This window comes from Astyanax mexicanus, chromosome 6, assembly GCF_023375975.1.
Source record: "Astyanax mexicanus isolate ESR-SI-001 chromosome 6, AstMex3_surface, whole genome shotgun sequence".
NCBI lineage: Eukaryota > Metazoa > Chordata > Actinopteri > Characiformes > Acestrorhamphidae > Astyanax > Astyanax mexicanus.
In genome coordinates, this window is record NC_064413.1 from 38,219,223 (window position 1) to 38,243,147 (window position 23,925).

At 37.6% G+C, this 23,925-nt stretch overlaps 2 protein-coding genes across 10 annotated transcripts in view; one reads left to right on the plus strand and one right to left on the minus strand.

The window, feature by feature from the left end:
- Window positions 1–836: 836 nt before the first annotated feature.
- Window positions 837–23,925, minus strand: part of ctnnb1 (catenin (cadherin-associated protein), beta 1) — a 30,121-nt gene continuing 7,032 nt past the window's right edge. The window contains exons 1-16 of one of the 4 annotated variants that reach the window (XM_015606110.3): window positions 12,929–13,116; window positions 7,584–7,634; window positions 6,997–7,221; window positions 6,622–6,875; window positions 6,214–6,452; window positions 5,750–5,951; window positions 5,484–5,628; window positions 5,167–5,270; window positions 5,029–5,058; window positions 4,316–4,654; window positions 4,013–4,171; window positions 3,806–3,925; window positions 3,368–3,518; window positions 2,637–2,758; window positions 2,351–2,411; window positions 837–1,625 (exon numbers count right to left, since the gene is read on the minus strand). In XM_015606110.3, coding sequence (XP_015461596.3) covers window positions 1,591–1,625; window positions 2,351–2,411; window positions 2,637–2,758; window positions 3,368–3,518; window positions 3,806–3,925; window positions 4,013–4,171; window positions 4,316–4,654; window positions 5,029–5,058; window positions 5,167–5,270; window positions 5,484–5,628; window positions 5,750–5,951; window positions 6,214–6,452; window positions 6,622–6,875; window positions 6,997–7,221; window positions 7,584–7,596 — 2,199 coding nt within the window. In that variant the 5' untranslated portion in view covers window positions 7,597–7,634; window positions 12,929–13,116 and the 3' untranslated portion in view covers window positions 837–1,590. Of the gene's footprint in view, window positions 1,626–1,859; window positions 2,085–2,350; window positions 2,412–2,636; window positions 2,759–3,367; window positions 3,519–3,805; window positions 3,926–4,012; window positions 4,172–4,315; window positions 4,655–5,028; window positions 5,059–5,166; window positions 5,271–5,483; window positions 5,629–5,749; window positions 5,952–6,213; window positions 6,453–6,621; window positions 6,876–6,996; window positions 7,222–7,583; window positions 7,635–12,928; window positions 13,118–23,925 lie in introns of those variants that run through there. The other 3 variants (XM_049480382.1, XM_049480383.1, XM_015606109.3) reach the window with 3 other exon arrangements.
- cmtm8b (CKLF-like MARVEL transmembrane domain containing 8b) overlaps window positions 13,328–23,925 on the plus strand; it is a 56,422-nt gene continuing 45,824 nt past the window's right edge. For 2 of the 6 annotated variants that reach the window (XM_007250433.4, XM_049480385.1), the window contains exons 1-2: window positions 13,411–13,595; window positions 17,105–17,187. Coding sequence is in view for 4 of the 6 variants with exons in the window: in XM_049480385.1 (XP_049336342.1) it covers window positions 17,138–17,187 (50 nt within the window). In the remaining 2 variants the exon portion in view is untranslated. Of the gene's footprint in view, window positions 13,596–16,053; window positions 16,115–17,104; window positions 17,188–23,925 lie in introns of all 6 variants that reach the window. The other 4 variants (XM_049480387.1, XM_049480388.1, XM_049480389.1 and 1 more) reach the window with 4 other exon arrangements.

Sequence of the window (23,925 nt, forward strand, 5' to 3'; positions counted from 1 at the left end):
ACTGATTAACAAAACTACTAATGTCCAGTTGTTTGGTCAAATAATACTGCATTTTAAACCAACTTATATAGACAGATTTTTATATATTAAAATAAAATCCACAGCACTTGAATGTTCAGATCAGGTATAATTAAAAATCTAACTTTACTCCAAATTAACTTAAATTTAGGTAAATGAGAGCTAAACAGTGTGCACACACTCGCAATTAATATTAACAGGTAATGGGAGAATTCTGAACATCATATTCTGTGTATGCCTTAGACTGAATGTGCTTGCTTCATTAGATCACTGTGTAAAAAGAATTAAAAGTTCAAAACTATTCTTTTAAGCCATTATTAGCTCTTTAGTAGAGCAAAGAAATGACAATACAATTCCAACTCTCTCATTCAGCTATGTGGCAGATTAATTACCCAGATCCTAGTCAAAGCACACACATTATTAATACAGGCCTTGTTTAATAGGTTTAAATTAATTTGTAAATTGAGTGACAGATCATTTAAATCTACAGTACATTTCATCCTGTAACAAAGTGGTGGGCAATAGGAATCATCCTTTTGTGATACAAAACTTACTTTCTGTAGCTATAGTCAATGCTTGAAAAACATTGGCCAACTCTGTCTTTACAATAATTACTTGTTTGACAAGTAATTTGGCAGTTAAGAATTTGCTGCTACTGATGTATTTTCTATGTAACAATATCCCAAATATTGTATTGTCAGAATGTCTTAAAAATTACATATGGTAAACATATGACCCATCCCTAACTTTAAAGTGTCATGTGCAAGAATAGTCAATGTAAGTCAATTAAGAAGCATAAAAAAATACCCAGAAACAGATTAAGTTTGTCCATTATTTTATTGATTAGCCATGTCATAACCATGTCTCCAATAAACACAGCAGGCTACAATAATTAGGGGTTCTTTTCAAAACCTTCTATAGCTACCATCAAAAAACGGAGGGAAAAAAACAAAAAAATAAACAAAAATAAAATAAAAATAACTGGCCCCCTCTGATTGCAGACCCTTTGGAACATTTGTGACACTGGAAACAGTGATCTTAAAGCAAGAAAGCCGATATTTGGACCATTTCTCCCATTCTTGGTTTTATACAAAAGCTACACAATGTTACACTTGATCAGAATACAATTCAACTGATTATTTAGTGTTCTACACCATAAACTTGATAAAATTTTAATTGATGGAGCATTACCACTATAATTTAACACTATGAGAGAGATCTGAAAAGAATACAAATTACTGCAAAATAAAAGACAAGTATCAAAGCAAGCTAGATAAGTACCATTAGACTCAAGAATCCTTAAAAAAATAAAAATAAAAATGTAAAAAGAAAATAAAATTACAGGCAAGGCTAAGGTTGAAAATTCCATCTCATGATCCACCTCTTGAGCTTTCTTTGAGTCACTCACCCAACCGAAACTCGTTTGCGGTTAAAACTGACCAATGAGGACCAGAACAAAAAGTTTTACTTGCTCGTGTTCCCATAGGAAACTCAGCTTGTATTAGTGTGTCAGGCACTTCCAGAGAAACTAGCCCACTCTCTTGAGACCGCTCAGCAACTCTACAGGCCAAATCACAATGCAGGTTCATTCAGATCAGACAATACAGCTGTGGAGACAAAAGAAAAACAATATTTAAAAAAAAATAAAAATAAAAATCATGAGCTAAATATACACACATCACATTCACTCACATTCCAAATACACAACATATTAGTTCTGCTACCAGCATGCAAACATCAGATTTTAACTTTCCAATCACACACACACACACTTAAGCACTGTTTAAAATCCAAACACTGCCATTCATGTTGAGAGCATGCCAAATTCCCTTGTGCCTCACCTAAAAAGTAGTTTATTTACAGATCAGTATCAAACCAAGCCAGCTGATTACTGTCGCCTGGGGGGAGGCCATCTATCAGGTCCTGGGTGTGACCAAGGTCTGGCAGGCCATCCACAGGGTAGTCCGGTCCTGGGTGGTGGCCACCCATTTCATGCTCCATCATGGGGTCCATGCCCATGGCATCTTGCCCATACCCGGCAGCGTGGTAGGTGCGGTAGCTGGGGTCTGTGGACAAGGGAGGGGAGGGGGGTTGTGGACAAGGAGTGAAGGAAGGAGGGGGAGCGTATGCACACGTACATTAGAAGAAGCATATTACACAAGCAGCTCACCACAGCAGACATTCAGTTTTCAGTTTCTCTGCCACACACAGCATGTGAAGGGAGTGCCTATTCGTACTAATCTAACATGGTCATGTTTGAAAAATGCAACCTGCCACACTCAAGGCTGAGTTAGAGCATGCTGAGCACGTATCTACAAGAAAAACAACTCACCATCCTGCCTGTAGCCAAGAGGTTCTCCCTGAGCACCAATATCCAGACCCAAGTCTCCAGTCTAGAGGGAGGCGGCAAAAATATATTTAATTATGCGTTTACTGCCAACTGTTAGCATGAGTTTTTTTCAGTCAACTTTACAAAGCATTTTTGCAAAACTTTATTTTATTTATTTAATGCCCCAACCTATGGCAAGCTAGTGTTGGGCTTTGACCCAGGATTCATTTTATGGTAATAATCTTGCATAGGGATTTGGGCAGGGTTTAGCTGGGATGAGCTGCTCTACCTCGTTCCAGGTCATGGGCTCAGTCCTGAAAAGAGAACTGGTAAGCTCCACAGACAGCCTCTTCTTGTAGTCCTGGGGTTTATCCTCAGACATGCGGAACAGCACTGCTGCAGCATACGTGGCTGTGGGGAAGAGATAGCACCATCAGTACAGCCAGGCAAATGCACGGCTCAACCCAACCAAGCCAGTCTCTGCATTGAGCACTCGGTGAAACGTATAGGAAGAGAAGTGGAATTAAGATGCAGTGCACATTAAATATTTACAGTAACATTTATAGCTTATTAAAATATTTGAAAAATATATAACTTCATAACTTGAAAAGGCCAATAGCCTTTTACAATGACCAGTTAAAGTCAACTATGCCAAAACTAAAAAAAATAGCCTGATATTACTTGGAATAAAATCTTTACATTAGAAGAAAAACATTCCTAATTTTTTCTTGGAATTGCTAATGTAACTGGGTTGACATTTTAAACAGCTGAAGTAATACTCAAAAACAAGGCAGACAGTCTTAAAAGGTCAGTGTTATTTAATTACTACCAGAGTTTAACTGGTAACAGAATATGGTTAACAGAATATTCTGGTTAACAGAATATTCATTTGAAGTAGAACACCATATTTTTGCTGTAATTTGGCACCATATTTAACATTTTAGCATTTCATGATTTCTAGAGGATTTTGTCTTTCCACAAATAAAGTAAGCACTTTAAAAATGATCAGCAACAACTCACCAACACCCTCATTTCTAGAGTGAAGCAACTCTGTGAGAGGAGCAGTAGCACCCTCTGCCTCAATGGCCTCGGCCGCCTCCTTATCCTGGGCTAACTCACAAAGGACGCCTGCAGCTACACGCTGAATGTTCTCAATGGGGGAGTATAGCAGCTATTGAGAGAAGAAATAGCAAGAGGTTAGGATCACTGCAGCAGATGCCAGGGCAGAAGTAACAAGCTAAACAAAACCTAAAATTCAGCAGAGATTTGAGATCATCCTCAGTTTTACTGTATTCAAACGCTTAAAAAAATCACAAGCTACATGTCTGGCAAAAAACAGCTAGTCAAATATCAAACTTGCAGCAGACTGATTGGTTGCAACATATTAAAAAAAATAATAATAATAACCATGGTAAACAGCCTAGCAAAAAAATGATAAAAAGATAAAGTTAGACTGACCTGGACAAACAATGGAATGGTGTTGAGTCCTCTGATGACAATCCTGTTGTGAATGTCTCTAGCAAGAATGTGTAATGCTCCAGTGCAACCCTCCACAATTTCCTCCATACGAACTCCCTCCTGCATGCCAAATCGGATAAAAGGATGAAGTGGGTATTTTGCCAGGATGAAAGTCCTTTATTTTGACAGTCATTAAACAGAACTCACCACAAACTGTTGTTGTGTGCCACCCATGGAGGTGCGTCTTTGGGTGTCTTGATGGGCTCTGACAAGCAGCTGGACTAATCGAGGGATGGCACCCTGTTCCCTAAGAGGTGCGTGGTTTGCAGGGCACAGAGCCAGATTACGGATCAAACCAACAGTTGCCTGGAAGAGAGAAAGTTTTTAACAGTTAAGGCGTTATTTTGCCCCCTCTAACAGAAATGCAAACAATCAAAGAGCAGTTACAGGCACATACCACAGTATTACACAAGAAATAACTGCAACAGACAACAGTAAAGTATTGCTTACCTTTATAAGAGGCCAATGTGAAGGGGGGTGTAGGAGTTTGACAACAACTGGCAAACCATAGTGCAGTCGCACTGCATTCTGGGCCATCTCTGCATCCTGATGTCTGGAGGTGAGGTGGCGAAGGGCACAGATAGCCGGCTCAGTAATGTCTTCCCGGTCTCCAGCACGCAGGACTGTACGCACCAAAGCCTCGATGCCACCCACCTGGCATACCATCATTTTGTTCTTGTAGTTGTTGCAGGTAAGGTTGGACAGGATGCCAGCAGCACAAGTAACTACGTTGATGTCATCGGAACCAAGGAGCTGAACCAGCGTGCCCAACAGACCCTCCATGCCCTCCTGCAGGAGAAAAGAAACAAGCAATAAAATGTTATCCTGGAAACCAATTCAAACAAACTGATGCAAATGTAATGAGCTGATCAATTCACATCAATCAAAATGTCAATGGTTGAGCTAGCTGTGATATTTTTGAAAATACTGCATGACATTTAATCCTACCACAACAACCACAAGATAAAGGACAATTACTCCACAACATTCTGCCACCATGCCAATGGGATAAAATATGTTTGTGGCATTACAATCATATGTAGCATTTATTCATGCTTTATCTTATGGCTTTTCTTCAATGGTCAACGTCCTAACTGTTGATAGGGCAGGTGCTGGCGACAGCCCCCTGCCCCTTCACAGATAAAGGCAGGAATGACCGTTACCTGCAGCACATCTACTTCAGCTAAGGACGTCTTCTCCATGGAAAAAGTGGGGAGACAGAAAGAGAGCGCTCATGTAGGAAGAACAGAGTAAAGTGTAAAAGAGGTGGAAGAAGAGGGTTACATGTGGTGGGCACTTACCTGTTTGGTGGCAGCATCTGAGAGGTTCCTGAGGGTCCACAGACAGTTCTGAACCAGTCGCTGACTGGGGTCTGTGAGGTGGAGACCCAGTGCCTGCATACCACCTAAAAACAGAAGCAACTAGGTCATTTATCTGAACTCTTTGATTCACTGGAAGATAATCCTGATATGAACCACTGTTTATGAAATAGTACACTCGTTACAAGTTTGTGTATATAATTCTGAGGGTAAAAATGGAACATCTCTGCACTCCAGATCCGGCACTCAAAGTTTAAAGCTTAAAAACTGTGCTTATTTTAGAAAAAAGCTTAACTCACCAGCTTCAACAATGGCAGGCTTGTTACTGGAACATACAGACAATACTTTTAGCACACGGCTAGTGGTCCACAGCAGTTTCTCATATGTGTACGTCCTCATAATATTGACCAGAGCCTGGGGGCCTCCACTAGCGAGGATGATAAGCTGACAAGACAAACAAAAACAGAACAGACAGGATTAGATGGTAACAAATGCACAACAAACTACTTTAAGTGCTACTAAAATTGTGAATTGAATAATGCTTCAAGCATGCTTCACTCCTTACCTTGCTCTCTTGATTGCCGTAGGCCAGAATCTGAAGGCAGTCTGTTGTTATGGCAAGGAATTTGACGTTTGTTTTGTTTAACAAGGCCACCATCTTCTGCAAGCCTCCAGCCAGACGGACAGCCATCTTGGCTCCCTCCTGGTGTAGTAGCAGGTTGTGAAGGGTCGTGATGGCGTAAAACAGTACAGAGTCCACTGGAGAACTGAGGAAACCACAGCAACCATTATCAGACAAAGCACTTGGTGGAAGACAAATTCTTCTCAAGACTACAATGCACAGATCTTGGTGTATTAGCAAATACATATATGTAGAGAATTTTAACACCAATGGAGTATGGTAAGACTTAATTAGAAAGTGACTGCTCAAGTATCATTTGTTTTATGTGAAATAGCATTTGTCCTTGGAGGCAGAAACATTTGTGAATCATGTATATGGTAATATGAAATAAATATAGTAAGACTAACCCAAGCATTTTGACAAGAGCAGGAATTCCTCCTGATTTGAAGATAGCAAGTAACCCCTCTCTGTGATGGGAGAGGTTATGAAGTGTGCCGGCGGTGCATCTGGCTGTTTCCACATCATTGGTGTTCTGCATCGTCCTCACTATGGCTGAAACCATCTGAGGAGAGCGCATGATGGCATGGCGCGATGCCTCTTTCTTTGACAGCTGATGCACCATGACTGCTGCTTTATTTACCACAACCTGAAAGACCAGAGAAATAACTGAATATTCAGACATTCCCTTATGTTTACCACAACAAACATAGCATACTATAGCAAAAAGTAAAAGCAAAATGTTTACTTGTTAAATATTCTGTATTCAAATACAATATAATATACAATACACATTTTTCATTTAAAATAATTTTTACCTGATCCTCATCATTGAGTAGCTTTGTAAGTTCAGGGATGGCACGTGTGGCCAGTTCTGCATCGTCCTGGTAGTTGATGAGATTGACCACTGCATGTTTGAGCATCTGTGAGGGTTCAGCCAGGCGCTGAACATTGGTAGGGTGTGCTCCATCAAACTGTGTGGAAGGGATCTGCATGCCTTCATCCAGTGTTTCTGGAAACATGGCCGCCCTTACTCTCTGGGCTCTGGTCATGGCATACTGGCCATCAATGTCTAAAGAGATGCAGAGAGCAATAAATAATGATCATTACAGTCTGTGCACTGGTTATACAAATGCACTGAATTATTTATTCATAACTGCGAGGCACTTCTTCAGGTATAATTAAAAGCTAACCTGCCACTTGGTCCTGGTTGAAGTTCTGATTGAATCCCTGTTCCCACTCATACAGCACCTGGTTGTCCACATCCTCATCCTCTGGATTGCCCTTCCCGCTGAGAGAAGGGGCAGTTGTGGTGGCTCCAGAGTGGATACCAGAGTCCAGGTACGATTGCTGTTGCCAGTTGCTGACTGCTGCTTTGCGGTCTGGCTCCATCGCCATGTCCAGCTCCATCAGATCAGCTGTGTATAGAGTCAGATGTAAAGATGTAATTAGCATTAAAAGCCAGTCTCACTAGCAATTACTGTGAATTACTGTTCTGTACATTCTACAAAATAGTGTTTTCTGTACTTCACTTAATTCTGTACTCCACATACTTTATACACACAAATTGTCTACTTGTTTTTTAAGTTCGCCTTGTAACTGTGTGTGTGTGTGTGTGTGTGTGTGTATTTATAATCTCATTAAGAGAAAATTTTCCTGGTCAATAACTAAAAAAATCAAAAAGTACCAACATTTACATAAAGCTAATGAAAAAAACATTGATGTTTGATAAACAATTAATTAAATTCTACATGTGCACACATACAATAAGAAAACTTACACTGGGTCGCCATGTTACTCGCTCAGCCTGCTGCCAGCACAGCTTCCTAATCTGAAACAAACACAGGCATGGTTAATTTTTACACTCCTGCTGGACACACTCAGACCCGATCATGAACACTGTCAGTGCAGCTCACAGTAAACATTAGCATGCCTGCATATTTTAGAAAAAGGTTTAACCAGATCAATAATTTAAAACTATGCGGAAACAAATGTCTGAAACCTTTGCACAGTTTACTGTGGATAAGCATTTTATTTTGCTTGGGGAACTAATTACAATATCTGGGGTCTGAAAGGTGTCAACCAGCTCATTTTGAATATGGCTTTCACAAGCCATTGTCATTGCTTACAACCACCATTGGGAGCCTACTGTTAGAAAATTACATTTCTACCATTCTCAAACACTGTCAACATGCTCTAACCATTTGCAAGCCTATTGCCCATAAACAGCAGTTAAAACCCACTAAAGCACAATGGCATTCAGTTACTTACTCCGTGGGGGCCCAATTCTGTCCCCTCCTTCTCCAATTCACAATTGCAATTACCATAACAGAAGCCCTGAATCTACCTCCTCTATGCAAATGCACAACACCCCTTTTTAAATCAGGGAGCAACGCTAAGTATACCAACATTCACAGGAAAGTCCACTATGTGTTGTTAGACAACTTAACAGTATTTAGGCCTCAATTATAGACAATCGTAATTAATATCCTGCAAAATCAGGAAAAATTATTAATTCTGCCCAAGTCAATGCTGAGACTAAAGCAATAAATTCTTAATTATTTTTAGCAAGTTTGTAAAGCCTAGTCCACACAGAAAACAGACTGTACAGACTTGTTTTTGCATTGCTTTCTACACAAACCATGTTCAAGGCACTAAAAGGTTCAACATTTGACTCCATCAGAGCATAGAAATCTATTCTTATCTCCAAGAATCACAGCAGAAACCTATAAATAGCACAACCTAACTTAGAAATGTTATACAACAGCACCATGAAAGTAATTGAGGCTTTTCATTCACATTGATTTGACCCATTACTGAAACTATTTAGTGCAAACAGTCTCATCAGTGTGGGGAAATAAATATGCCAACAGTTTCTTACATAAAGCACAAAGACTCAAAGCTCAAACTTTGGAAGACTGAAGTCGCCTTACTGTCTAACACAATTCAACTACTATACTAACCCTCTGAATAAGTACTTTACTAAAGATAACTAAATATAAAAACATTGATTGAGTGATCTTTATAATGGTATGTGTCTGAATAAAGTCTGATCTGAAGCATCGCTGAGGCTGCTGAAAGGCCTAGCACGCAACTGGCTCAGCCTGCTGGTTTCAGCATCTGGAATCAATTGTGGTGATAAACCAGCAGCACAGAAGTCTTTTTTCATTATGTGGCGTATCTGCACTCACTTGCATGCAATATGTAATGGCCAACTCTTGGCCAACTCTCCAGTACCCACACAGCTAAAAAGCAAAACAGCAATTTCTTAAGGTGTACACACAGTTCTGGGTGTGAAAACTAATTTAAATGTAGCTATTGTTGTGGCCTGTTCCTGACTGCACCTCAGCATTAAAAAGCACAGTTAAGGGGGAGGGCATGCAACACAGAACATTCCCTACCCATTAAATTGCCTGAATATTCTACTTGTAAGAAATGGAACCCTGGTTTGTGTGTACAGTACAGCACTAGTGGAAAGAAAACAGACATGTTAACAAAACATTTAGTCAACAATGGAGTAGAGGTTGGCAATATGAATTATTTTTATGTACTGTGATAAATTTACCTATCGATAACATCAATGCTTCAACACTGCTGACCCAACTGCAAGTTGTATTACAGAGTGTAATTAGTCCAATTTAAATATGTTTACATAGAATAAACATACCTATACTTAATATGAGGCCGTGTTTGAATTATAGTTTTTAAGAATCGGTTGCACCTGATGCCTTTTGACCGTGATCATGTGTATAGCAAAATTATGCCTTTTTATATATAAAGTTAAAATGTTTCTTTTTATATTATGATATTTTGTTTTACTGTATCACCTACATTGAATACTGCAACTATCCACACAGAAAGTGCAAAATTCAATCTCCAAGTTAATGTCTCATTGCTTGGTTAAACAAGTACACCATATCACACAAACTGAAAAAGGCTGTGTGAATCCCACCCCTCTTAAATTCAAATTAGATGTTTACTGTTTTTAATAAAACAAAAAGAAAATTAATAAGTAAAGAAGTCACCAAAATGATTTAAAAGGGGGGTTTCACTTGAAAGGCATCTGCTTGCAAGAGGAATCTTGAAGTCTGCATTCCAAGGCCTGGCTAGCTTTAAGCTCAGTGGAAAGCCTGAAAACAAAAGATCTTAAATGTAGGAGTAGGCAGTTCCCTGGCTAATCTTGCATTTAAGACTGATTGCATTCAAGCTGAAAAAAAACACATCAGCAACATGTTTAGCTGATTCAAAAGGATCCACACTACAAATATAAGAAACGTCTAGTTCTGATATCATTCATCCTATTTTAAAACTAATCCTGAAAAAAATGCTAAAGCAGTGCACTCACAATCAGGTACCATCCAGGTAATTCACTACTGAAGCAAAAAAAAAAAAACGTACTGGTTTGGTTTTCAAATTGCTAAATCTTTAGGGTTGACCACCATATCTTTCCATTGGAAAAGATAAATATAGAACTGATTTCTAAAATGCCAACGACCAGAAGTCCAGAAAATCGGCATTTGTGTGCTTTGTATTGACCAGCATATCAAAAACGGTAAAGGCAAAAAATAACGTGCAGGCAGCATGAAGCGGCCTTTAAACATTGGAGAACTACAATTTATTAATGAACCAGGTAAATGTTAAATACTGATCAAATCAAACAATCATATCAACCTCTACCTGTAACGTATAGGATCCTGTCATTTTTGTGTAGGTAAATGTGAGTGCGTGAATGGGTGAGTATAAGGGAAGGGAATGCTACAGGCCCTACATATACAACCCCAATTGTTAATAGGCGCAGGATTTTATCATTTGTTTGTATGGTTACTTACACGGTCCCCATAATTTATATGGCTAATACACATTATTGTAAAGAATATATTTATAATATATATATACATGGACTGGTTTCTGTAAACAGGTAAAGGGTTCTAGTGGATTGGCTACCTAAATGAAGGAATACAAAGAACGAATAAGACGAGACCGGCGCCAACTGTAAGTTAAGACGTTTGTGCGGCATATTTCCAACCACTTAAACTGACAGGTTAATTATTTATTGTTGGCAAACCAGTCATCGTCTATCATTAAAATGATTTCTAAACTCGAAATATGAATTAACATTGTCAACAAAGACTAAGAACTACGCGACCTACTCAAACTGCTTCGCTAACACCCACTAAAGATATTCATTTTCCGACTCACCACGCGTGACTGACAAACTGTGAGAAAAGCCCGTACTTAAAAACATAGGGTAAGCGGTATTTCCCATCTAAAGGTCGGGGGTTCTGACGAGTTGTGCTACCTTGTCATACTGTGCAACTACGTGGTATACTTATGGTTAAATCTGCGTAAATAAAACAGGAGGTGGGCTATTTCGATGTGACTATGGGAGTAGTCTAAATTATGATAAGAAATCGCTTTCAGAATTCATTTGAATTGCAAATTATTGTTTTCATCACCCACCAATAATAAACAGTGTATTTCGAAATAATGCACCCGAACAAACGACGATCACCATTAAAACACTTAAAAACGTTAAAAATGTAAAACTAAGCGCATGCGCAATACTTTACGTAGCACATATCGATGGCTATCACAATTTGGCAGTACACAGCCGGTGGACCGGTAGCCAAAAGGACTGGAAATCTAAATCTACCCTGCACAGATTTTAGCAGCCCCCACCCCCACCAGCCAGACCCCACCACAACCTCTCAGCTCCTGGTGCAGCCAGAGTCGGGTTTCACTCAAGCTCCTCCTTGACTTCCTCTCAACTCACAAGGGCTGAACTACATTTTTAAAAGCCTTTGTTTGCCGACCCCAAAAAGTAGAGACTCTTATATAGTTAATCTAACACAATTGTATCTAGATAGCTATCTAGCTTTTCACATATTATTAAAAAATTAAAACAACGGTATGATGACAGGGAGCCTCGGGGCGACTAGCTAGAACCTGCTGGCTAATTCAAACAAACTCCTAAAACAATATGATCACGTTTAAAACATAGAAACACAAGTTATTCGACCGGTCAACGTTAAAATAAAGGTAAACTAACGTGACCAGCTTCACTTCTTAGCCACGTTAACATAACTAAGCTTGCCAGGTTCGGTTAATTAATGCCACCACAGAGAAAACAACCAAATGCCTCCTAAAAATAAACAGTAATTAAATCGCTAGCGGTTAGCGAGATCAGTTAGTGAACTAACTAATGCTGTTTCTTGTGAACACATCGCAACTTATGAGAGCTCAGTCTCGATCCTTCTAAAGGTAGTTAATTAGCTAATCAGTCAGCGTTGGGTTAACTAACCCTAGTTAACTTAGATACTTAAGGGTAACGTTAGTTAATCTACGTTTTTAAACCGTAACATAACAGTTTTTCTTAACCTAGCGTTAGCCAACTTATATAACCCTATGTTACAGCAAGCTAACCTAGCTAGATGGCTAAACAAACACACGCCCACGTGAAATTACTGTTTTGACTTAACACGTTGGCTATCCTAACCTAGCAATAGCAAGGTTAGATAAAGGTAGAATAACTAAACTAGTAACTTAAGCTTAACTAGCAACCTATACAGAAGGCAACCCAACGGTAACAAAGCTAGCGTTAGCGTAGATACGCTAGCTACGCTAGGTTATCGACGTTAAACAGCGCAGCTCCTTGCAATAATGGAAGCAGGAACGCTCATTATGTTAGTTACGTTAACTTTGCAAGAGTATAATGAATGCTAGCTACGTTAGCCATAAAACCTAACAAACCAGCGAGTTACCTAGCTAAACGAACCTATCGTTAACTACCTACGTCTGCTGGCTAACCAGCTCCCCCACATTCATACGTTCACGTAGCTACCTACTGGCAAAGCAAAAACGATGAGCTAGCTTACGTTAGTCACATATAAAACAGCACATAAAACAGCTTTAAATGTACCCTTCGATAGCTAACGTTTTCGCATAAATACTGTATATATTAAATCAGAAAATGTCAGCTAGCTAACTAAACCACCACTTTAGCCAACTGGTGCAAGAAAACACACAGGACACAAGCAAGGGGATTCACCTACCCGCTCCCTTACCCAGAGAGAATATTCCTGGGAAAAAAAAAACATCACTTCACATCTGGAACACGACACTTACCTGTGTGAAACGGCTGGATACTCCTTTATTCGCCAGCACTCTGAAGTAAACAATTTAGAAGACAATCCGTATACAAAACGTGTATAAATCACCCGCAGTACACTCCACCTCCTCGATAAATCGGGGGGGGTTCTGCTCCCTCTCTCCTCCAGGAGCGAAGTAAGATGGCGTCAAACCATTAGAGCAAAGCCATTATAAAAACTCCTGCGGCCACTGTATCCTGGCGCCTTACATAAAGTAGTCCCCGGTCGTGTGTGACTCAGACGAACGAAAAAAGCTAAAATGTCGAGAAAAACACAAATAACAAAAGCTAATTATCGTTTTTAGGTATTATGGACTCTTACAGAGGCACTAGGATACAAAGATAGCGATAGAATGGCCTTATTTCTGCTTAACAACTGCGCAAGGATACACAGTCTGCAGTGTGGCAAACGGGCGCACCTACTCGTTAAGTTTAGTGACCGTTGCAGCGGTGAGTCCGAGTGAAGCGCGGAGGTTTGGTGGGCGAATGCAGCAAACAAAATATGTGTTTTAGACAGACCTAAACATAAATATTAGTATGAGTGTTACTTTCGAAGAGCAGACTTGGCGGTTTGGAGTGGTGAGGAACTTTTTACAGTCCTCCTTTTCCACTACAGCAACACAACAGCCAGTATAATAACATGCAGTATGTATTGGGTTTAAACAATCAGGATTTAACGTTAACCTGGTTGACTAGCGTTAGATAGACTTTTAGTAATAAATGTTTACACTTTGTAAAGGGTACCCTAAATGAGTGCTATTTAAACAGAACAGATATTGTTGACTTTTTCTAAATGGTCGTGTAAATTAGCATAGCTAGTCAGTTAACTAGCTATGTTAAGTTAATTTACATAGGTCCGCCTCAAAATAGTAACTTATTTAAATCTTAACTGGTTTGCCTAAATTAGGTTATATTACAATTAGCTTGTGTGGTTCTTTTGTTTCAAGAGCAGTATAAGAACTTAACGTTATCTGTCCGCAGTCCTACAAATTTTATCTAGTTTAGAATATACAGTTTAGTGTAAATATATAGTTATAGTATACTGGACATATTGTTGCCAAGGTGACCGTTTTGCGTCCCATTGTTGTTCACCTCAGTAAAGGTGCGTATGACCTGGCATTTAAACGCTAAATCTTATCCAAAGTGGAAGAAAACGTCTTAACTGCGATTGAAACATTTCAAGAAAAAAAAATTCAAGAAAAATATTATAGAGCATTTGTGTTGGTCAGTGTAGCAAAAAGCTTGGAAAACTGGTGTTTCTATGTAATGTGAAAAAATGTCAGACATAAATAAGTTAGATGAGGTTATATTTTACAGCAGAAATATGTAGCTTACTTTTAAAAGAGCACATTACATTTAAGAAAACAAAACTGCTTAAATAAACAAAGTATGTTACATACACTGTGTCAAAGAGTACCGGCTCTCAGGAAGGGCTTCTTACCTTTACTAATTTAAACATTGTATATTATAAAGTTCTGTGCTATATTTAAAATATTACTGAATTTTAAAAATACCGCCCAGCACTTTTCTCAGAAGGAGGTCGCAGGTAATACATAACTTTAATTGTCACATCTTACAATATGTAATAAGTAATTAAATAACTGGTTTTAACTGTTAAATATAACTGTGATTTACTGTAACATATTTCGTTGCTGTCTTGCAGAAACCTTGTATCTCCAAAATGACAACTTCACAAGAGAAGTAAAAACAGTCTTAGTGAATGCCAGTGTTAAAGGAGTTTTTTTTATTATTATTTCATTTTGGAGTATTTTTAGTGGTCTGTTCATCATGAACAATTGTCAAAATGTAAGGAACAACTGTTAGATTCACATCTCAGTCAAAATTGATTTTCTTTTTTTTTTCAGACAATCAAACTGTCATTAAACCAGCCCACATAACCACAAAACAATAGTTTTACCTATGTAGGACAGTCCTGAGGCAGGCATTTGATCTGAAAGATATGTTCAACTCATATTTTTCTCATATTTAAGATACTACTACTGTGCTGTGTTTTTAAGAAATGTTTACAACCTCCCTTAACCGTTACCTGAATAAATAGTTAACTGCTTACTAATCATGTACAAAAATAAACTGGTGCTATTAGCCAATAGATATTAAACAGATACAAATATTTTACACAAATATCAGTGGTAGTCCCTTTTGCATTATTTTTATTCAGCAAATTGTGATACAATTTCAGATTTTTAAAAAATATATTATTGTTGTTATGCAACAGTGATAATATCTACGTTTGCTTTTCACACTTCATTTGAATCTGACACTTGTGATAAACAAAGCCATAGAAATGCTCCAAAATAATATGGAATTAAATGGTTTTACATTAATTTTGATCATACAGTGACAGTATGTTCCTCCCTTCTGTTTATACAAGTTACATTTTGTTCTCTCCATTTAATTCACATAGCTTCTCCAACTATAGCATATAATGTACCCTTTTTTCAGTGTGCCAAGTGTTCAGTCGCATGTCTCTAGACTACACCTACTGACAGATGATTGTAATCACAGTACTGTGCTTAATACAAATATTTTGTCTTTAAATAAGACTTCTTGTTTCCCAGACAATTTAAATATAAAAACATTAACCATCCTCAGTGTTAGCTGCTTATATCTTATATCTGTTTAATAAAAGCTTCATACTTAATATGTATAATGAATGAAAACTTAATAAAATATTTTTCTGTTTTAAACTGTACAATTTTCACAGTTAGCAGTGAAGAGTTATTTCATTTTAGTGCTATACGTGGGTAATAGTAGCGCTGTTCATTTCTTCTATACAGGCTCTTTCATACAGGGTTCCTCCTTCTCTATAGCTGAGTTTTTAACACAGAAAATGCATTAAGCATTAATAATAATGTGACAAGCATTTTTTTTCCTCAGTGTAGTGTACTGTAAAAATAACGAGTTCAAATTATGCAGTGACAAAAACCATACAATCAACAAAACTAATGACACACATTGTAATGTGTTTATTTATTTTTTCTGTTTTATTGTGAAAATAAACACGCCATTACAGTTCGTGGGAGGATTACTCATTGAATGCTTAATAATCATAAAATAATCATTAACGGTGTCTGTTTTTTAGGATCAGGATAATGTGCAGTCTACACATGTCCATCGTATTAGGACTTTAAAGAAGCATTCAGGTGAATTTTCATAATAAATAAAAAAAATAATAAAAAAGGGACGAGGGATGTTCATGAGTTCACACTCTTTTTTAACAGGCAGAATATCATATTTCTGATACAGTTCAAACACCTATTTATAATCCGCAGTTGGGGCTGGTTGACCCTCACATGCTGATCAAGCATTGTTTTTTTACATGGCTAAATTTTTTGGGATGATGGGTCATTTTTATAACAATGCATAATAAGAATGAAGTGTAAAATAGGGGTATTAAACATTGTTGTTGATGTTTGTGAAAGCTCTGCAGAATGGTTTGGACATTCAGCTCATGAATTAAGAAAAAAAAAAGCACGCATTCAAAATATGCACACACATACACAAATACACACACATGCACAAAACAGGATTACACATGCATCGCCCACTTTCTCCCAGTAGGCTCAGGATGAGTTTAGAAGGCACAGGTCTTGCGGATAGCCAGGGGTGCCAGTTCACCTATAGGAGAGCCAAGGTCGCATCCCACAAGGCTGCAATGGGATGCATTGAGCTCTTTGCTTGCTTGTGTTTGTGGAAGAGAGATAGAGAGTAAGATGCTGGTGGTGGTGGTTGTAGTGGTGAGTTTTTTTTGTGAGAAAAGCAGACTTTTCCCCTGGGAAGCCAGTGGAATTGATGCAGTGTACAGAGGGGAGGGGCACCTTTCTCTACACGTGAAAAGAGGGGGCGAGCTAAAACCCACTTGTGTGCTCACACGATTGTGTACCCTGACCCCAACTTAGCTAAAGGTCCCGAACCTACATCCTAGCATGCACAGTAATGTTGGGCAAAACCCAGACTCTTCAGGGATCCATTGTGCCAACACATGGCACAAACAGGCACACTGCACTGTCTTTGTAGTGCAAGACATAAATGGGCTTGAAAGAGTGGTCTACTAGGGTTTTTTCTATTATTTAAATGAGTGTTGATAAATAAATGTCACTAATGACTAATGTGGTGTCTGTTTGATTTTGCAGAACATAGTTGAGAGATGACTGAACCCTATTTGCATGGCAGAGCGTGTGTTAGTCCCTTTAAGAGGCAGAAGCAACATGGCAAGGTAGGAAAAACAACATCAGTAATGATAATAATAACAAATAGATGAAATGCTTGATGATATTTTAACTAAAACAACATTAGCTGTCAAACATTAAAACATATTAATATTAAATATATATACACACACGTACACACAGATTGGTGAAGAAATCATGCACACATATAAATTCTGTAACATATATAGTAATTTGGTGGCCAGTGAGTTTGTGTGAGACAGGTAATTCATTGCACTAAATAGAGGGCACAGTTATGCATTAGCATTCATGTTTAACACTTAGTGCACGTTTAATTAGAACATAACTAAATAAATATGACATTGCTGTCACACAAAGCCTCACCTGGACAGCTTTTGACATAATGTGAATTCAGCCGTGGTACTTTAGGTTGTGTCATAATTTCTTGGGGAAAGGACATAAACAAATGTACAAGATTGAACCAGAATAAAATATTACAATTGTCTTCTATTAAAAGTGAACATTACAGTTTTTTCATTTGGAGGTACAAGGATTTTTTTTTATGACAGCAATGATATATATACTAAATATAATAGCATTCTTAATGTGTACACAGCTGATATACAAAATCCAGACAAAGAAACATAGTTTATAATAATGTATTACAATAATGGTAACAAACACTTCTGTGTAATAAAAATAAAATAGAAAATAAAAAACTCCACCCTGCAGTTGCTTATCATGAAAAATTGTCTGTTTACATTTTTCTTTACATTTATACTTTTATGGCATGTAAACAAATTATTAACAATATTCTATTGTAGTCTAAAAAGGCCTAATATTAAAAATAAAACAGTAAACAAAAAAGGCTTTCATCAAAATTGAGTAAATTGCCATGTTCTATAACTTCTTCAGAGTATAAGAGGCTTTGCTATTTAACTCTTACATCAGAGTACTCCAAACACCCAGTCATTCTCAGACATTGAAGCGTAATCTCACTCGCATAAACAAACAGAAAACCCTCTTTTGAGCACCTCGGCTCAAAATTCTCTTCAAAGTTCCCCTGCTTTGTAAGGCTGCACAGGCAACAATATCCGACCGCAGGTCAGCCCCTTTTGTGTTCCATTTCATTGTAGGGTTCAAAAACACAGATTAAAGAGTTGGTCAGCCACCCCCTCCACATTCATCGGCTCTGCTGTTATCCCAATTGATGCCATAGAATTCCCTAATACCGAATAAAAGTTTTGGGCTTGCCGTCTTAATGCAGCGTTGTGCATCATTACTTCTAAAAGAGAAAGCCCTTCTTAAAGACAGCATTAGTGTGCAACATTTACAATCAGGCCAGGCACATTATAGAAATATTTCTGTGTATGATAAAACTACAAAACATTTAGCAATTTAATATTTTTTTGTTTGTTTTACAATATTATATTATTGAAATTATCCTTATTTTAAATTTGCTGTTAGTTTCTTCATTCTCTAGTCTATAGTATAAACGTATTCTATCCACCAAGTAGGAAGAAATATTAGAAAATTTATAAACACAATTTACTGGTTAACTTTTATTTTTTTCCTTTTCTTTCTTTCTTTCTTTTTTTATATATATTTTTTTTATTATTTTTTGCATCAGCCAACATTGTCATTACATTATAATAATAATTATTATTGCTATTTCTTGCTGTTATTGTTATTTTAATTATTATTATCATAAGGAATGAATACAAAGGAATAAAAACAAGTCTGAAAGTGGCAGCTGGTACGAGCAACAGGGCTAATGTAAATATAATGCTGCACATTTTTGATTATTTGGTCACATACAACGGTACTATGCTATACTAAAACTGTGAAGCTAGGAAAGCAGTAGGAATTATGAAATGTTCACTTTATACCATGCTGATATTTACCATTTCCAGTGTATAAAAACAAGAATGCAATTAAAGGCTTTATTAACCCTATTAAAAGTAGTGTAATGGTATTAGGTTTTTTGAAAGAACTGATGACAATAAATAAATGTACGTTCACAGCATTATTGCATAGTTATTTCTATAAAAATAGATGTTAAATTAAATTAATGTTAAGCATAATAAGGAGACGGCTAAGAAATGTTTTACTTGTGATAGTAATCATTTTAATTACCATAATTATTACAGTCTTTATTATGATTTAGAAAAGAATTGTTCAACAGTAGTAGAGAATTACTGTGACAAAACCTGTTCTGTTTTAAATCAAATACTTGAATGCATATATTGTCAGAATGACCCATTATTGGTAATGTGCAGCTGAAGACAGACACATTAAAATTATTGTCTTAAAGTTTGAGTTTGCCGCTGTGCTGCTTGTATTACAATACGATAAGCTGGTAGTCAGACACTGACTGGCAGGCACTTAGATTGTCTACAAACAATAAGTATCCTTCGTCTGCGCTGTAACATCCAAAACACATTACACGTCTATTCAGTCCAGGGAAACACTTGCCATGCGCGGGAACTGAAAAAAGACAAATCAAAGCTAGCAAAAAGACTATGATGGTGGTGAAAAAAATGTGCTTTTTGAGGGAGGGTGAGAGAAAGAGAGAGAGAAAGAAGAGAAAGGGAAAAAGGAGAGAAAGAGCAGGAACGGGAGGAATATAATCTCATCACACAGCGTCCACGGTCCCTATTTACATCGAATGCAAAGAGGGCACGTCCTCCTGAACATCCCTGCTGCGCGGAGTGAAAAGCATGAACAAATCAAAGACACAGCTCATCTGTGTTTATATTTTCACACAATGAAAAACCTTCTCTTTGTATGGCATCAACCCCCTACCCCACCCTCCGTCCCTCTCTCCTCCTCCTCCCTACCCTCAATATTTAGGATAATTAACATCTTTCAGCAGCATTTGCAGGTGCATTTTTTTAATTACTAATTTGTTTATTTGCAACACATCCATATTTTCCAAGCTGTGCAGGCTAAACCAGGGTCTCTCACCCTGTTTGACTCACCATGTACACAGCTACACTGAACTGTACCTCACTATTATTGCTGCACATTGTAGGCAGTTTTAGATTTGCAGGGGTCAAATAAAAATGGTCTTCACTACACTTCTGCCACCTGCCTGTATTACTGCCTGTCTATCTTTCTATCTGTCTATCCATTTTTTGTGTGTGTTTCTATCTTGTCTGTCTGGCAAGCCCTGTGTCTGTGTAAAAAGGAAAAAAAAATAGAAAGGGGTAGCGTGAGCTGATTGAACAATACGCAGTGATCAACCCCCGTTCTTTCCACTTACACCCCAATGCCCCCCTCCTCCTTCATATACATACGCTTTTCTCCATTCTCTGAGCCAAACTTAGCTGATCTGTTAACTTTACAGCATCTGCATCATTAGCAGGCATTTGCATTCTGCCCAATAGCATCTTGCCTAGATGTCCTGAATTTTTCAGCAGAGCATCGCATGCATTTTTCAGAACGACTGACAGAGTGCAGAGAGTATAGGCTGACTGACGGCTGCTCAACCTTCAGTGTGTTTTTCCGTCTGTGTGTGTGTGTGTGTGTGTGTTTGGATTGGGAGCAGCCCAGTCCGAACCATTCGCATTGTTCTTACTGCAGTCCTCACCCTAATTTTGCAGATATCAGGACGTACACACACACTCATATACATACACAGAGGGACTAACAGCTCAGAAAAATGCATGCGCTTGTAATTGTGGAACACTTTAACATTTGCAATTCTAACCAGAGTACAATATTGGCTGTTGTTTGACACCCACACTTTAAGGCAACAAACAACATATAAAAAATTTGAAAGGTGCTCATTGAAGGAGACCAAATTCACCAGCTTTAACTGTTACATGCAAACAATACCTGGAACGTGTACTCGTGCTCTACTCATTTAGCTGCCAACTGAATCCAGATCTTCCCTGTGTACAAACTGAGATTTCAGCCATTTTGAATTAGCAACACACCACAGTAGACTTCATTGTACACATTATATTAGCTTGCTATAGTAATAGGTCGCACAGCAGAAGAGAGCCTGCCATATCAACAGTGGAATTAGGTTTTTTATTTAGTTCAGTAATACAATGAATATAATCGCTCACCTCTCTTAGACTGCTAAAGACCATTAGCATGTCACATCCACTTACTTTAAGCTGTAGAGTATATGTTGCTACGCACCGCTGCTTTCCCATCGTATTCCTTGTAATGTTCCTCTGACCAGCTGAAAATAATGAACATCTCTACAGATATAGACTCTAACCCAAGTAAACGCTGCCGCTTTTAATGTGAGGTACGACGAACACTGATGTGAATGCTATCCCTTGTGAGCTCAACTTTCATGTATGCCGGCGACAGATGCAGCTTTTGGGCTTTTTTGGGGGCCGCTCCCTGATATTTTAAGTCCAATTTTCTATGGTTTGATTTGGGGACGATGGGCTTGATGCCGGGAAGCGGTGGGAGCAAGACTGCGGACTCAGCGGGGGCCATTAGACATGGTGTGGTGGCCGACTTAAAAAGAGTTCAAGAGCTCCCGAAAGAAAGAGGAGGGGGAAGAGGCCCCAAAACTTTCACTCCTGTAAGCTGCTATAGATGCTGTTGCTGCTCCAAGTTTTGTAGTAACAATCAGTAGAGATACTAATCCTGTGCAGAAGTTCCAATGCTAATGTATTTTGTGCAGTCTGAAAATAGCAATATGTAAATGCTTTCATATACAATTATTAAATAAACTACTTACTTTACTTTACTTACTTTAAAACTGTCTAAAAGTTTTTTTACAAAACTACTATCTTTGTATACATTTTTTAAATGTTATGAATTGAACAAAAAGAATCAAGGTTTTGTTTCTATACCACAAATACAAAGAAGAATGGTTATTAATGGTTATTAAGTTTGAAATTGTTAATGCACATACGAAGTTGGCCACATTTCCACTCATCTTGGTGTTCTAGTGAGGCACTGCACTTACTGTCCTTGACTTGAAAGTTGGCTATTTATGCATTGTAAATTCCATCAATTAACTAAATGTAGCAGATCAGGAACTGTAGAAACATCCCATTCTTGGAGCAAAAATTTGCATTTAGCATACCTATAATATATCTAAAGATGTGTCCCCCACTGAAAACCATTTGATCATATCCACTTTTTTTGTAAACAACCTTAAGTACAATCTTGAGGATTGTTTTTTTAACAGTGAGGCTTCTTTTAGAAACACCTATCTGCTCTGGGCTTGTACAATTGTACATACATCATATGTATAATCAAGTTCCAGGTTTTACAGTGTGCTGTAGACCCGTGGTTTTCAGGACATGAGAGAGGCTGCACAATATATTCTATCAGCATATTTGATAGTCACATCGCAGGATGTGCAATGTCATGTAGGACAAATTAAAACAAAACACATTAGAGGTAAATTCTCATTTTCTCTCTTTTTTCAAATATCTATCAGCAGCAGGTTAAATTTGTTCAGTATCATTTATTTTAATAGTGCATTACTAATACAATTTACAGGTTTACTGACATCTTGCAATTTTTGGTGAAAAGTCCTGTGATATTTATTATTGCAATAGAAAAAAAGAATGTATATTTCACTAGGTCAATAGTTTTTATTACCATGCAGCCCTAGTCCCGAAGACCCACTATCCTGCACAACTAGAGATATTCTCCACCCCCCACACGAATAATCCAGCTCATAAATCGCTTAATAATTACCTGATGCGGTGGATCAGGTGTATTGTAGCAGTGGATAGTTGTTACTGTTCAGGGCTGTGGATCTGTATTAGTACTGTAGACCTTTGCTGCTGCGTTCACAGCACTGTTGATCGATTTTAAAGGGCAAGTCACTTCATTCAGTCTTATAGAAAATTCAGTCCTGGAGCTGCCACTCTCTTCTTCTGTTAGTGACAATTTGTGAAATTCACAATTCATACACGGTGCATACAACAGGTGGAAATGATATGAATTTGTATTTTGAGAGCCAAATTAGTATTAGGTTCTGGTAAAATGATGATAATTTTTATTATGGTAATAAATTACATCACAGTATGTCTGTGTGTATTACGGATATTGTTATGATACATGTTTTCTTATAAATAGTTCATAATTAGTCGTGATTAACTAGATTTAGGTCAGTGCAGTGTGTGAAATGTTATTTTTTTTCATGAGAGCCAACACTGGTTCCTTTATATCTATTCCAACAAAGAAATACCTGTGTGATATATTATGTATTATTTGCCATATTTTTCACTGCTATGGTGTATGTACATTATTATGCTTAGTGAATATGCTTTATTACACAAATAAAGGAGTTTCAAATAGTTCTTTGAGCAATGAATTAAGAAACTTTACCTCAAGTATTGAGGAAGACCATTACAATTTCTACTAGGGAATCACCCAAATAAGCCTGCCTTGATAATTGCAGTATTGATTTTTCATACAATTTATGAACACAAACCTTTACTTATCGAGGAGAACTCATTAACTTTATTGAGCCTGTATGTTGACTTTGTAAAAAAACTGTGGTTTATTTTATTTGTTTTAATTATTTAGAAAAAAATATTTCTTATAATAATTATGGTTATATTCCTATTCCTATGAAAATGGTTATTTAAAGCACCATTCTTTTGTACTTTATTTATTTGTGTGTAAAAGCAAAAGGAAAATGGTCCAAAGAGCATATAGTAGGATGCTTAAAACTACAGGTAAACAAGAAGCAACTGAAATAGGCTAAATGGGCTGCTTCAGGAAGGATTAAAAATACCTGACCGTTAAAAGATGATCCTTCACAGACAGATTTTCATAAGGAAACAATGACG